The sequence below is a fragment of the Rhinolophus hipposideros genome (genome assembly GCF_964194185.1).
Source record: "Rhinolophus hipposideros genome assembly, chromosome: 6".
Taxonomy (NCBI): domain Eukaryota; kingdom Metazoa; phylum Chordata; class Mammalia; order Chiroptera; family Rhinolophidae; genus Rhinolophus; species Rhinolophus hipposideros.
The window spans coordinates 53,289,510-53,304,387 of NC_138052.1; the positions used below are offsets into that span (position 1 = coordinate 53,289,510).

At 34.8% G+C, this 14,878-nt stretch overlaps 1 protein-coding gene across 16 annotated transcripts in view; it reads left to right on the forward strand.

Moving 5' to 3' along the window:
- Positions 1-14,542, forward strand: part of RBM45 (RNA binding motif protein 45) — a gene marked incomplete at its 5' end in the record, with an annotated part of 56,540 nt that extends 41,998 nt beyond the window's left edge. For 2 of the 16 annotated variants that reach the window (XM_081051505.1, XM_081051503.1), the window contains 2 exons: positions 897-1,097; positions 3,479-10,126. In XM_081051505.1, coding sequence (XP_080907631.1) covers positions 897-1,089 — 193 coding nt within the window. In that variant the 3' untranslated portion in view covers positions 1,090-1,097; positions 3,479-10,126. Of the gene's footprint in view, positions 1-896; positions 10,127-11,243 lie in introns of those variants that run through there. The other 14 variants (XR_013993523.1, XR_013993526.1, XR_013993520.1 and 11 more) reach the window with 14 other exon arrangements.
- Between the last annotated feature and the right edge of the window lie 336 nt (positions 14,543-14,878).

Sequence of the window (14,878 nt, forward strand, 5' to 3'; positions counted from 1 at the left end):
TACAAAATATCAGGGATGTGGTTCAGGGATTTTCACTTTTCTTTAACTGACTTATTTTGTTTGTTTCTTGAACCTGTCTTCGTGCCAGGCAGGCACTATGCTAAAAACTAGAGACATTACATAAACAAGCTATTACATTATGTAAACAAGACATAATAGTCTTGGTTTCTTAGAGCTGACCTCATTCAGGAGACAGATAAGTAAATAGGAAATTACAACCTGGTGAGATTGGTGCTGTGAAAGGAATTGGACAGGCTATAAAATACACAGGAGACGCAACTACCTTAGAAACTCTGCGAAGACTCCAAAGAAGCAAGATATCCTGGAGACCTGAAGGTTAAAAATAATTTAGCCAGCGAAGAAAGCTGAGAGTGTGGGTGGTTATTCCTACCAGAAAGAATGTGAAAGGAGATCATTAGAATTTGGACTTGGAGACTGTGAGGGAAAATGAAGCTGGAGAGGACAAGGACCTGTCAAGAAAGGCTCACGGGTGGTTAGGGAGTTTGTCTCACCCTGGAGGCCATGAGGAGCTGCTGAAGGGATTTTGGGAGAGGAAATGATCATATCTGTGTTTTAGAAAGAGCACTCAGAAGACAGGGTCGGGAATGGAGTGGAGAGGGACAAGTCCCGGCATCTGGAAAACTAGTGAAGAAAGTATTAAAGTAATCTAAGGAAAAGGAAAAGATAATAGTGATCTGCATGAGGAAAGAAGCCTGGGTTAGAATGAGGAGAAACTGACTGGTAGAGGAGATGTCTAAGAAGGAAGATTGACATGAATTGGAGATTGAATATGGGAAGAGGGGTGAAAAGGGACTCCAGAATGGATCCCAGCTTTTAGAGCTGAGCAGCTGAATTTATCAACATCAGTTGATTTTTTTTTTTTAACTTTGTTTCAGTCGTTTTGGTAACCTGATCGAAGTTTACCTTGTGTCAGGAAAAAATGTGGGGTATGCCAAGTATGCAGATAGAATAAGTGCTAATGATGCGATTACGACTCTACATGGAAAGATCCTGAATGGAGTCAGACTTAAAGTTATGCTGGCGGATTCCCCAAGAGAAGAATCTAACAAACGACAAAGAACTTACTGATTCTCAAGGTAAGCCCTTTTTAATCTGAATTTTAAAACAGACTGGCTAAATAGTATAGCAAGAGGAATATGTATAAGTACTTCAATGATGGAGTTTCTTTTTAATGATTTAGAAGTTGTTGGTTAAAAACACTGTGGCTTTCAGCTTCACTGAAGTAAAACCACAGCTCAGGTTAATTTTGCAATATATCTTTGCAAAGATATATTGCAAATTTGAACTTCTTAAACTTAATAAAATGGTTTTGATGTTTACTGTAAGCGTGTTTTTTGCCTTTCTATAAAGTAAGATCAGATTTCAATTTGGAAAACTAATTATTTTTTGGTTTGTGAATGTCTTAGATATTAAGAATTGGACTTTTTACTATGTGATTTCATAAACTTTCAAGTTGAAATACTTTTAAAGATTTTTAACTTGAAGAATTAATGCCTTGAGTTATGAATTGAGGTAATTAGAAAAGTCTTTATAAAGAATGTTTTGACTTCTCCCTACTAAAGTACCTAAAAAGCAAGATCACGTAATAGATCTTCGAACCTAAATGTTAGTGTTTTTCTGGACTTAGATTTGTGAGTTTGTGCATTAAAACTACACATTCGGAAAATATTCTGATAAACATATGTGGATTTAAAAGAATAATCCTGACAGTTTACCACAAACTCTTGTATTATAAATCATGATACATACAGCCATATAAATTCCTTTTTCTTTTATTAGTTTTCAGAAATCAAACTTAAATTTATTTTTCTATGATAGTTAATTCATAACTCCATGGTTTGGGGAAACAGTCTTTAAAGTTAGAAATGGTCACCTCTTTTACTTTTTTTATTCTGTAAAGGAATTCTGAGTTTTAGGGTAAGCTGAGAGTTTCCCTGTTCCCACACCAACTTCCCAGCTCCATTGCTGGTCAGGTGGTAGCCAACTGACTGGCTGGCACGTGATTTTCCTTTCACTTCAGGTTTCCGTTTTGACCAGTTATGAGAATTAGCGAGTATCAGGATGAATTGTCTCAAACGTTACGGCTAATGACCCTTCCGCTAATGAGCAAGTCAGGTGATTAGTGTCTGCTTCCTACAAGGCACTTGGCAATAGGAAATGTCCTTTGGATCCATTGTGAATAATCCTAAATGTCTTCAAATGTTTTATTTAATTACAAAACTACTCCCATTACTCCATACAATGTAGAAATAGTAAATCGTTAATGAAAAAGAATTACCGAGTCTTTCTTGTAACAAAGCAGTTTTTTGTGTTTACAAATAAGATGTTAAGAACTAAACTCTGTTTAGACAAGCTGTCTTCTAAAATAGCATGAAAAAATATGGTTATTCAACTCTGAATTTTGAACATGTAGGTAACAGATTCTTACTTTTATTTAAAGAATCTTTGTCCTTAAAAACTTTTCTTAGTAGTGTCAGAAAAATAAATAAATCTGTGGTTAAGCCTTTCCTAATGATTATGTATATAGTATAGAGAATATAGACTTAAAATCTGGGTTCAAATTCCAGCTCTGACACTTAACGGGCTGTGATTGCACCAATCTCTTCACCTTTCTGAGGCCAAGATTTTTTATGGGATTATTGAGAGAATGTTAGTCAGCAAAATTCCTTATAAAATTCTTAAAAATGCTTTTCAAGTGTGAGCTAAAACTCTTGATTGGTGACTTAAGTGAAACCTTTGAAATGTCATCTCATCCAAATGCTCAGAAACTAAAAGTTTAATGATACAAAACCACCTCGTGGCCCGTGATACTATGAAAACGAAACTTTATAATACCATGTTTTCCCCTGTAATAGTGACAGACATTCATCCAATTTCCTGCAGTAGAAGACATGCGTATTCTTTAGCATGACTAGCCATGAAATATACACCTATCCTTTTTCCCTTGGTTGAACTTTTATACTTATTCAGGGCAAAGATAAAGGAGGGTCAGATTAATGGAAATTCAAGAGGACATAAATACCACTCGCGAAGTCTAGTTCCTTTTGTCTTTGAGGAGTAAGCCTAGGTTTAAGTGAGCCATACCTAGGAAATAGGAGAAGAAACTTATCTAAGAATATAACTTTCAAAGTAGTTGAGTTCTATTTTGACATGAGGTTGATATGCAAAATACATTTCTCTTTCTATTTGAGGAACATATAGAAATTTTACTATTTCAGAGCATTCTGGTTTTGTACGAATTTACAGCCTTTTCCCTCCAGAAATTCAGTGCCTGCTTGCATCATCCTTCTGAGTAAGTTTGGTTTTGCTTATTTGGGGGCATCTCTGATAAACTAAGCAGATAACGTTGCTTATATTGAAATAAAGGAACAAGTCCTAACATTTTAGGAATACAATATGCGATAGCTATTTCCTTTCAGGTGATGATTTTCATACTTGTGTTGTGTTCTTTCTACAGAACAAAGACTAAATAATGACATAATCCTCAGCTGACTGACTGAAAATGTGACTGGACGCACTCCCTGTGGACAGTTGACAGCTTTTTTTTTTCATATACCTGATAGTCTGTGCACAACATTGTCTTGTCTGGGGAGCAGGGATTGTTGACATGTATTTTTGAATCCACACGTTAATGCTGAAACTAATATAGTAGTTGTTTCTTAGAGCACTATGTTGTTATGTGTAGCAGAAATAAAGTTTTCTTTGCTTAACTAAATCATGCCTTATTTATGTGAAAGGTGAGAATGAAAAGTTTAATAGATAGTGTCTAGAATTTGACTGAGTGACATATTTCACTGATTTTGAGATGCACATTTTTCCACTTCTGAAATTGGAAATGTCTTAATTATCGATTGTGTGTCATAGTGTAGTTGACAACCTTTTTTCCTTTCATAATGAAACATAAAATAAAGATGCTTTTTTCAATCAGCTGCATCTTAGATTCAATAAAATATGGTAACTGTTACTCAGTCTACACATGCACATTGATTGCTTACACTTACTCTTAAGACAAGAGCCACAAGACATAGCATTAGAAATATACTGTATTTTTATAGTTATACCAAAATTTATTGATAATTTTGTAAAGATCTTTTAAGATTATAGAGCAACAGTGATAAAGAAAAAATTAAGTTGTTAATAAGTTTAAATAAATGTCAGTGGCTTTGAAGTGTGGACCTTTTGCCTTTGTAAATACAGAAATATAATGGCCACTCCAAAAATATGACATGTAAGCAATTTTCAGAACAGACTGTGATAGGAAGGCTGGTTCCTTTCAAAAAATTAAAAGTAGGAACCTACTATGCTTGTAGTTGAAAATCCAAGAAAAACAACTTTTTATCAACTCTTGAAATAAATGCTATATATCAAAAAAGGTATATCTAAGTCAAGGACTTGGCACCTGAAAAGAAAGACATTAAAAGTTGTATGCAGTTGCTAAAACATTTCTTAATTACCACTTCATTATGCCTCTAACATTCGGAATTAAACTAAAAATAGTGAAATTCACTGAACATAATGTTTCATGCTTGGACATCTCTCCATTGAAAAATTTAAAAAACCTTTTTTGAATTAGTGATTTTAGTAAATTTAGATAAGAAATTTCCAGTCTTATCTTCCCAGGCAAGACTTACTGAATGACAATTTAACCGAGTATCTTTCTGTGAGCCAAAGAGCATATTTATAAAAGAAAGCAGCAGATACTCTCTTTAGAAATGAAAAACCTAAGTGAGGAGAGTTGAGGATTAATTACTGGAGGATAGATTTGTTCATTCCCCAACTTATTTACTGCGCACATTATTCCATTTTCACAGATTAGAATTAAATTGTGCCTTACAAGTTATCTGGCTCTATCCCTCAAGTAATGCTTGAATTCCCCCAAAAACATTCCTGTCAGGTGGTTACTCTAAAAGGAGGAAAAGTAGGGAACTCCCCACCTGCTACCTGAATCCATTGCATCTTTGGTTAATCCTCAAAGTTGACATAATTTGATTGCCTATAATTTTTGCCTCTTAATCTTTTTAAGTTTTTCAGTGGGCCATAGAGAGTAGTTGAATCTTTCACATGGTAGCTATCATGTACCCTCCTACCTTCCAAATTTTCTATTCAAATTAAAGAATCCCAATTTCTCCATTCTGCATTTAAGGTCAGGTAGCCAGTTCCAACAGTTTGGGTTTCAGTGAGGTGCCTTATCTAGGTTTATTTCCCTGAGTCCTTCATCTAAATTCTTAAGAGATTTGTATTGTAGCTGTCTGCCGACAAACACTTCTTTGCTGTCACAGTACAGCCTTCTGTTGTGTTTTCTCCCCCAGTTAGTTACGTCTCAGTGAACAGTGGTTATGTTGGCTTTGGCGTTTAATCATAATCCTCTCAGTCATTTAGCCTTACTCCTGCTTTCCTTGCAGTTGCTCTCTAAAACTATTTGTAAAAGCCAGAATGTCACATTTTTATTAAAAATGAGGAAATTCTAGAATCTAAGAAATAGCATTTAATACTCTAATACTTATTTCTTCACCTAAATGTTTTCTTCTCAAATGTATGTTGGGTATAAGGACATAATGTGGAGATATTTATTTTTTTATTATTATTTTTTTTAATGTGGAGATATTTAGATGTGCTGTATATGTCAGTTACTAAAATTGCCGACATAGCAGAGTTTTTATTAAGTATATATTTCTTCAATTTAAAAAAAAAGTTAAACAATACAGGTTAATAGATTTCTCTTTTAAATATGTGGTTCAAATAATAAATAATGTTTTTTAAAAAGCCCGATCAAAACTCTCCTGTAAGTCAGGTCTTTTATGATAGTTCACAGACGCTGAAAACAGCTATGAAATTCCCTGCTTTTAGAGCATCATGCCCCAAATTATGTTCCTTGAAATACTACTGTCTTGAGAGAAGTCAATAAGTGTCCTTTAGGAAAGAAATTTTCATAATCATATATATAGAAAATGTTCAGTTCTTAGTTGCACAGGTTTTTTGACCATGAAACTTCTCCAAGCCTGTAATATGCTATCAAATACCATCTCTGTTATCTCTAAAAGAACCATGGTTTACAGTTTTGTAGTTTGCTCTATGCACTGTGAAACGTGTTTTTAGAGATACACTACTAACAAGCGCTGGTATTCCAAGAAATATACGAGTATTTCAGGAAAGATTCTTGTAGAATATATACCGTTTTTATTCATATGGTAGAGGGTGGCTTTATTTACAAGTTTATTTTTTAAACTTCATACCACCCTAGATAAACAGTTAACGCAAAATACTAAGGAAACTATTATTCTAAAATTTCAGTTTTCTCTTTTTTTTGTTTTCTTTTCATTGGGAACCTAGTAAATATTAATGAACTGACACAAAATAGAAATAAGAAATTTTACGTATGTGGTGATAAACATTGCCACTCAAAAACTAAAGAGCAGTGTTTCTTAACCTTTGGTGTCCACAAGAATCACCTCAGGTATTTAAAATACAGGTACACTGATTCTGAAGATTTAGGGTGGGTTTTTCAACAAGCTCCCTCAGTGATTCTGATAGGATAATCAGTGGCATTGACTTTGCAGTGTACTAGCCTGAAGCAATTCCATATTTTGGACTGTAGGTTAGACTGTTGTAAAAGTAAGACATTGAGGAGTTTCCCTGTCTTTTTACCTTGGACATTTTTAGAATTAACTATCTGTTTTTCCTCAATTTAATATTAGCAAATATGAATTGCAATAAGAAATTGAAAAATACTAGCAGTCTTACAAATAGCAAAATGTCAAGCCAGCTTTTGCATGTTAGCAAATATTTTTTGATGCTTGCAAGGGGTGGTAATTATTTGCTTTATGCCATTCAAAGCCTCTACTTAATTTTTATTTGCATTTATTTTGACATGAATTATGTTAATAAATTATCAAAGATTTTGCCCCTAAAGAAGTATGTAGGTATATGTCATTCTTTTTAAATGACAAAGGAGCATGAATGTGATATACTTATCAGTGTCTAAAAATCTAAAATAGAATAATCACAAGGGTACAGAAATACATGTATATGTATGCGAGTATTCTTGCAATCCTAAAGTGAATCCTCTTATAAAATGAATGCTTTTTTGGTACACCCAAAAATTTGTTGATTATAGGTGCAGTTTAACTTTTAGTAACTTCTTAAAAAATGTATAAAACTAAAAATCAGTGAGGGCAAAAATGAATAAAATACACAGTGTTTTCACTCAATGATACTGTGTTTCCCCGAAAATAAGACCTAGCCAGACAATCAGCTCTAATGCATTTTTTGGAGCAAAAATTAATATACGACCCGGTCTTATATTACATAAACCCGGTTTTATTTTATGTTATGTTATGTTATGTTATGTTATGTTATACCTAGTCTTAAATAAGACCAGGTCTTATATTAATTTTTGCTCTAAAAGACATTAGAGATGATTATCCAGGTAAGTCTTATTTTCAGGGAAACACTGTATAACCGCATGCAAGTTTTATTTTTTCCATACGTGGGTGGTAAGCTCTATTAAAAATCATAGCAATTATTTTTATGTGATTTCTGTAAAGAGAAAACATAAACGTCATCCTTATTAGATAAGGTCCATTTTAATATCTGAATTCTAATAAATGGATTGCGTTATTTCCTTTTCTAGAAACAGTAACTCAAGAACACATGGATCCTGGGAACTGCAGGTATGGTATTGCTAGGGGATCAGATAGAAGTATTTAGTTAAAATATGAAGTTGCCGTTGATTCATTATAATGACCTTGCTTTGACTTTAAGGTAGAAAAGACTTGTCCTCAGGAGAATATACAGGTCATGCTATACTTTGAGAAAGTCACCAGGCCTTGTGAAAATTCATTTGAATAATTATCAAAGGAAAAGGAAGTCCTGTGACTGTCACATGAATTGCAGCCAATATCTAGATGTCCAGGTTTACGTGAGCTAGCTAATATGCAAGTTGACCAACACTGCAACTACTGTTGCACCCTAAAGATGGTCCTTCTGACCACACTGCTGGAGAATTGATAGAAGGAAGGCCTCAGGAGACTGTTTTAGGAAAATTAGTTGTATTTGATATACAAAAATCAGAAACTGAAAAGGCAGGTACTGTTTTCCACAGAAATTGGGACAAATATTCTGCATGATAGGATAACCTGAGAGCACACTCACAGACACTCCTATGCATCTACACTCTGAATTTTCCTGCCTCTATTTCCATTTCTGATTTTGTGGATGCATGGTATCACTAGTAACTGATTTTGATTTTATCATTATTATCATTTTCCAGCATTAGTAATACATAGGTCACAGCATTATTTAGTACAAAGTTCTTAGGGATTTGTTTGTTCTGTTATTTTTTTTTCAATGCTAAAAAAAAAGAATTAAATTCAATTACTTTAAAGTCATCTAATTTATTGGAAGATCTGATATATAAAAATACATAATTTTTTTTATCATCAACAAAGTCTGTTGTATTGGGTTTTGAAAGTAGTTTTTGTATTCTTATATTGATCCATTGGCACAAAAGACTTTCTTCCTCTTCCACACTAGTACATTAGTAACCTAAGAGATGCAAGTGCCACTGTGACCTTTGGGGGAAGATGGAGAAGGACGTCTCTGGTAGGACTGACTTTAGGAAGAATCTGAGGTAGTTGCTGAGAGCACTGGGACTGGCTAGCTGGCAGTGTCACAATTGGACCAACAATGGCCAAACAAAAGTATGCTTGGAGAGAGAAAACCCGTCTTTGCTTTATCATCAAACACTCCTACCAAGGTACCATTCTTGGCATAATCCTTTCTCCAGAAACTCCTAGCAGGGTTTGTTTTTTACAATTTTTACTCTAAATCTGGGAATTGTAGGCACTGTAGCACAGTGCCGTCTTTCACTCAGCCCAGTGTCATTTCACTGCAGTAACTCAAAGCATATCACAAAAAAAAGATGGACGTAGATCTCCTTTGTATGAATCCCTAAAGATTAGCAATGTGCCTGGAATACCCCGCTTCTACTTAATAACATTCAGTTGCTTACAATATAGAAATGTATCACGTCTTCCATATCTTGTTGATATTATTAGCCTTCAGTTTCTCCAATAGCAAGTTTTATACATGACACTAACATCACCTTTTGGACCTGTTTAATCATGTAGAAAATAGATAATAAAGGCCGTGTAAATACAAACACCTGCAACCCTCCTCTCCCAATTTTCTGCAAAAATACCCATGGAAACATTCAAATCAGAAAAAAAAAATTAATGTCATTCATAGAAACTTAGGTAAGAATAGTGGAAACTAGAAGGAATTTTTGCTAAATAAAGAGCAAGGGGTAGACTTTTTACAAATAGCTGATTCAGAATCCGTATTGAAACAATTTGTCAGTAAAGTAAGGTGATACCTTGGCTTCCTATCTTCTAACTCCTGTTAGTCCATGTATAAAATAAGAAGACTAATTGAGACAGCTATTGAGAGTCCCATCAGAAGAGGCTTCATTCTGCATTGCTTCGCTGGTAGCACAGAAGCTGCACTATCTTGGAGCTTTTCTTCAACCAAGAGAAGAACAGCTGGCATTCACTTGGGCAGGGGTGTCATAAAAGATCCCTCTTCTGACCAGAAGAGTCATGCTGAATGACAAAGGCAGAATAAGCGACCCACAAGGTCTCTTAGCTTCTACCCACTAGCAGATTTAGAATACATATAGCAAGATTTAAAAAGAAAATGTAAGTGTTTTTTCAGCCTCTGTCCTGAGAAGAGGCTGAAAAGATGTCTTGTTGCAAGGAAATGTCTACCCTAAGCCTAGATCTGATGGACCTCCTTGGGTTTCCTGGAGGAATGAAATGAGTCTGTTTCTGACCATCTGCTAGATGTTACATGAGCACGTGACTGGACTGGAAAGAGCTAAAAGCAATCCACAGAGTCTGCCAGTTCTGCAGTTGGCCTAGTTAAATCTATCCTCATTGAGAAATGAGTAACTAAATGGACAAGAGATTTGAACCAGAACTTCACAAAGGAGCCAAGAAGGGATTGCAGGTGTTTTTCCTGTTTTTTGTTTTGTTTCGTTTTGGTTTTTTGGGGGGGATGTAAATTCCTAATTTTTTGTAAAATATTAAAACAATCTTTTTTACCTTGACAGTTAATGTAAGTTTATGTCTTTTTTAAATCTGTTAAATGTTCAACCATATTAGTCATTAAGAAAATGCACCTTAAAACTGCAGTAAAATATACTTAAACACTGGGAAGAACAGCAAAAATTAAAATACTGGCAATATCAAATGTTGGTGAGAGTGTGGAGCAACAGGAACTCTCATAAACTGCTGGTGGGGGTGTAAATTGTCTCAGCCACTTCAGATATATTTGACAAGTATCAACTAACATTGAAACATACCTACCCTCAATTCTGTGATTTCACTTCTCTCTCTCTCTCTCTCTCTCTCTCTCCATAAATATATATATATATATATATATATATATATATACATGTTCTTATCTTTGTTGATGTAGGCTTAGAAGTATATATATATGTGTATATATATATGTGTGTGTGTGTATATATATACACACACACACATATATATATGAATATTTTTCGTATTATTTATAATAGCCTCAAAGTGGAAACAATCCCATCAACAGAATGCATAGAGATACAAGGAAATATCTATATAACAAGGAAATGAGGTAACTTGCTACAATAACAATCTCAAAAACATAATGTTGACAAAAAACAGACAACAGAAGAAGTGCTGTATGATTCCCACTTACAAAAGAGTTCCGAAACCAGCGAAATGTACCTTTAGGCAGAATGAAGTGGGGAGGGGTCGCAAAGGGGGTTTAGGGTTTGCTGGTAATCTCGGGACCAGCATGGTGATGACTTTTTGCACTGTACGTTTTATGGTTTATGCATTTTTGTATTTATAGTACTTCAGTTAGTGTTTTTGTTGTCATGAGAGTTCAGCAAAATCAACGAGGCTATGGGACAGACAACTCATCAGTGTGAGAAAAGAGCAAAATCCTGAGGAATTTAGAAAGAAGGGCTTTCATCAGCCAGATCAGAGCTGCCTTTGTCAGTGTCATATGTTGATCTTAATAAACTTTTCCTTTAAGGGATTCTGCAGCCTAAGTTAAAATAAACCAAAAGCACAAGAGCAAAAAGATAAACTTAAAAAGCACCCACACATGAATGTAGTTTAAGAGAAAAGGTACAGATTTAAAAGGCTGATGATAAAGATTTATCATTTGAATAATAGGTGTTCCCAAAGAAGACTGCAAAACAATTGTTTTAACAGAAGAAACTTCGATCTAAAAAAATAAAAGCTCAAGTCTGAAGATCCTCTTCTGCACATTCAGTGTAGCTGGAATGGAGCGGTGTCTGCAGAATTTTGTAGTTCAGGGTCTCTCTACTCATACACATACGAAGGTAACAGAAAAACGTTCTATGATACGCAACATACTACTCATCTGCCCTTTATAGAAAAAAATTACTTGAATATAATCACTACACTACCAAAATGAATCAAAATTAAGAATAAAAGAAAGGCCAGCCGTTGAGTATTGAAATCAGTGAAACTGCAAAGAAGGAATGGCAGTTTCTTTTGAAAGGGGGGGTGGGGGGTGGGGTGACAGTGAGGGGTAAAAATCCTTTTGTGAAGAAAAAACTTTTTTTTTAAATTAAATGTAAGTTTAAGAATCTTGAAATCTGTTAATAGAGTTAATAATAAAATTAATAATAGAATGTCTCCGGTCCAAATCCTTGAAAAAGACATATTTTGACAAAAGAAAAACACTTAGGACCAAAACTGTTTAAATTCTAAAAACAAAACGGAATAATTTGCTTCTTTGAAGAGAGCATTAAATCAAATTCTGTCACACACACCTAACACAAAAGGTATCTCAGTATGATTTAAGGGAGTAAGTATATGCTTATTCTCTAATAAAGTTACAATTAGTACTGAAGACAACAAACCCTAACAATTTAGGATAATATAGGATTAAAATGTACAAATACAAAGGCCTTTAAAATAGTGCAGAGATTGTGGTGGGGACCTTAACACGTGTTCTGTGAGTATCATAATACAAACAAGGGAGAAATTATCCTCAAAAATGGAAAAAATATGCATGGATACAACTTTGTCTCAAATGGAATAGTTTACAAATCGATCAGACAGCAATATTGAATGGCAAAGGCAGCATACAGGACCCAGAACTCTTCTGCATATCAGCTGATTTAGAATATTTAAAGCATAATTAAAAAAAAAAAAAAACCCTTAAACTTGTTCTTTCCAGCCTCTTTTCCTAAAGATATTGCAAAGAAATCACTTACCCTCTTCTACCTTAAACCTAAATCCAATGTACCTCCTTAGGTTTCCTGGAGGAATGAAATGGGTCCGCATTTGGTGCCCACGTAAGGGACATTACATCAGCATGTGAGTGGAGTGTAAAAGCTGAAAGTAATCCTTAGAGCCTGATAATTCTGAAGTGCATTTTAAAAGGAAGAATTGTACAGGTCCTGTTTGACCACAAGATACTAAAACTAGGAAATAGCACAATCACCTAGAAAATAATTTTAAAACCTAAACTATTTTCAAGAAAAATGCAATACAATACAGTGAAAACAAAAGCAAAAAAGTAGAGGATGATGTGTTTAAAGGTACACTGAAAGGCAAATTGATAGCCATCACAGAGGGAAAAGGAATGCATTTTTAAACACAAAACACTAGAAACAAAAGTAACAATAAAGATTAGTTAGAAATAAATGAGAAAAAAAATGTAAAAAGGCAACCTCCTGGCAAATGCATGTTTTAAAAACTCTTGGGGAATAATGGGAAACCAGGAGACATAAATGTCATCCTCAATTATGTGTCTTAAACCTTTGTTAAATGTTCAGTACACAAGTTTAGAAAATCTATGTAACATTAGAAAACCTGAGTAGGTCAATCTCCAAAGAAAACATTATCAGTGCCTTGTTTCTCTTCAGGTAAGCCCTGCTTACTGTGCGTTCTTCCAGACTCGAGATTATACCTGTGGCATATAGTTTTTTCTGCAGGCAGGAAAAAGTGAATATAGTTTCATTTTGAGTAATTGACATTAGCCTGACACCAAAACTTAAAAGCAGTTATCAAAGCTATAGAAGCTTAGTTCTCCTGTGAGTATGGGTAGAAACAAATAAAATGTTAAGTACAAACAGTATATCGTAATTAAAATTTACTATTGCCCAGTAAGTTTCATCCTTTGATGAAAGAGCAGTTCACATTGAAAAACTATAATACAGGGCGGCTGGATGGCTCAGTTGGTTAGAGCATGAGCTCTGAACAGCAAGGTTGCAAGTTCAATTCCCACATGGGCCAGTGAGCTGCGCCCTCCACAACTAGATTGAAGACAACGAGCTGCTGCTGAGTTTCAGGAGGGGCAGCCAGATGGCTCAGCAGGTTAGAGCTTGAGCTCTCAACAGCAAGGTTATCGGTTCAATTCCCACATGGGGTGGTGGGCTGTGCCCCCTGCAACTAAGACCGAAAACGGCGACTGTACTTGGAGCTGAGCTGCGCCCTCCACAACTAGATTGAAGGACAACAACTTGGAACTGATGGGCCCTGGAGAAACACACTGTCCGCCAGTATTCTCCAATTTAAAAAAAAATAAATACTAAAAAAAAGCTATAATAGATCATCTGTCCAGTTGGTACTTGTCCATTCTGTGATTATGGAAATATGGACTGTTCAGTTTGTGCATGGTTAAATGGAATAGTTACTGCCTGGAGGGGTGGGATTAGCCTGATTTACTTAAATGAATCTACATTACTGCTATATAATGGGGAAGGCATGGAATGGACGATGAGGCAACCAAAATGTCTAAAACTGCTTCTTAGAAAAATAGCTACACCTACTGAGCCTTTGTTATTCGCCAGGCTAATTACATACATCTCAAAACCTATGAAGTACTATTATTCCTGTTTTATAGAAAGGAAGCTAAAGTACATTTAGGGGAGTAACTTGCCCAATATCACAGCCAGCAAATAAAGCTTGGCTACAGGCAGTCTTAATTGAAAACCATGCTCAACCACCGCACTGAAAAGTAAGTAGGATGCAAAATAGTATACAATGGATTATAATTTTTTTAACTTAAAATGAGTGAAAAGCCTGTAACACACTATTGCCTACTTTTCCTTGGTGAACATTTATATGTACGTATGTATGTATACATATATATATATTTTTAATGTAAAAAGTACTTTTATAACCCCCTACAAGATGATAAGCTTTTTGTGAGCAAAGCCTGTTTATTTTTGTAACCTCAAACCTAGCTATCCATTTTACACATACCGTGTTTCCCCAAACATAAGACCAGGTCTTATATTAGTTTTTGCTCCAAAAGACGCATTGAGGCTTGTGTTCAGTGGATGTCATCCTGACAAATCATGCTAGGGCTTATTTTCCAGTTAGGTCTCATTTTGGGGGAAACATAGTACTCGCCACAAAATTTTTATCCAATTGGATTACAACATAAAGGATTCCTACCATATGTACGTCTTCTGCTATAGAGATTCTGTGTGACCAAGTCCACATTCTCTACAAATATTCTAGTAGTTGTTTATATGCCATCTTTTCAAACTGAGGCTCTCCTTAGGCTCATTTTAAAAGTTTCTGCTAATTTTTTAATTTCTTTTTTAAAATTTATTAGGGTGATAATTGTTAGTAAAATTACATAGATTTCAGGTGTACAATTCTGTATTCCATCATCTATAAATCCCATTGTGTGTTCACCAACCACAATCAGTTCTCCTTCCATCACCATATATTTGATCCCCCTTACCCTCATCTTTTTTGCAATCGTATTAGCAACTAAGTCCAAGTACCTACAAATCTTGGTGATATTTAAAAATAATAGG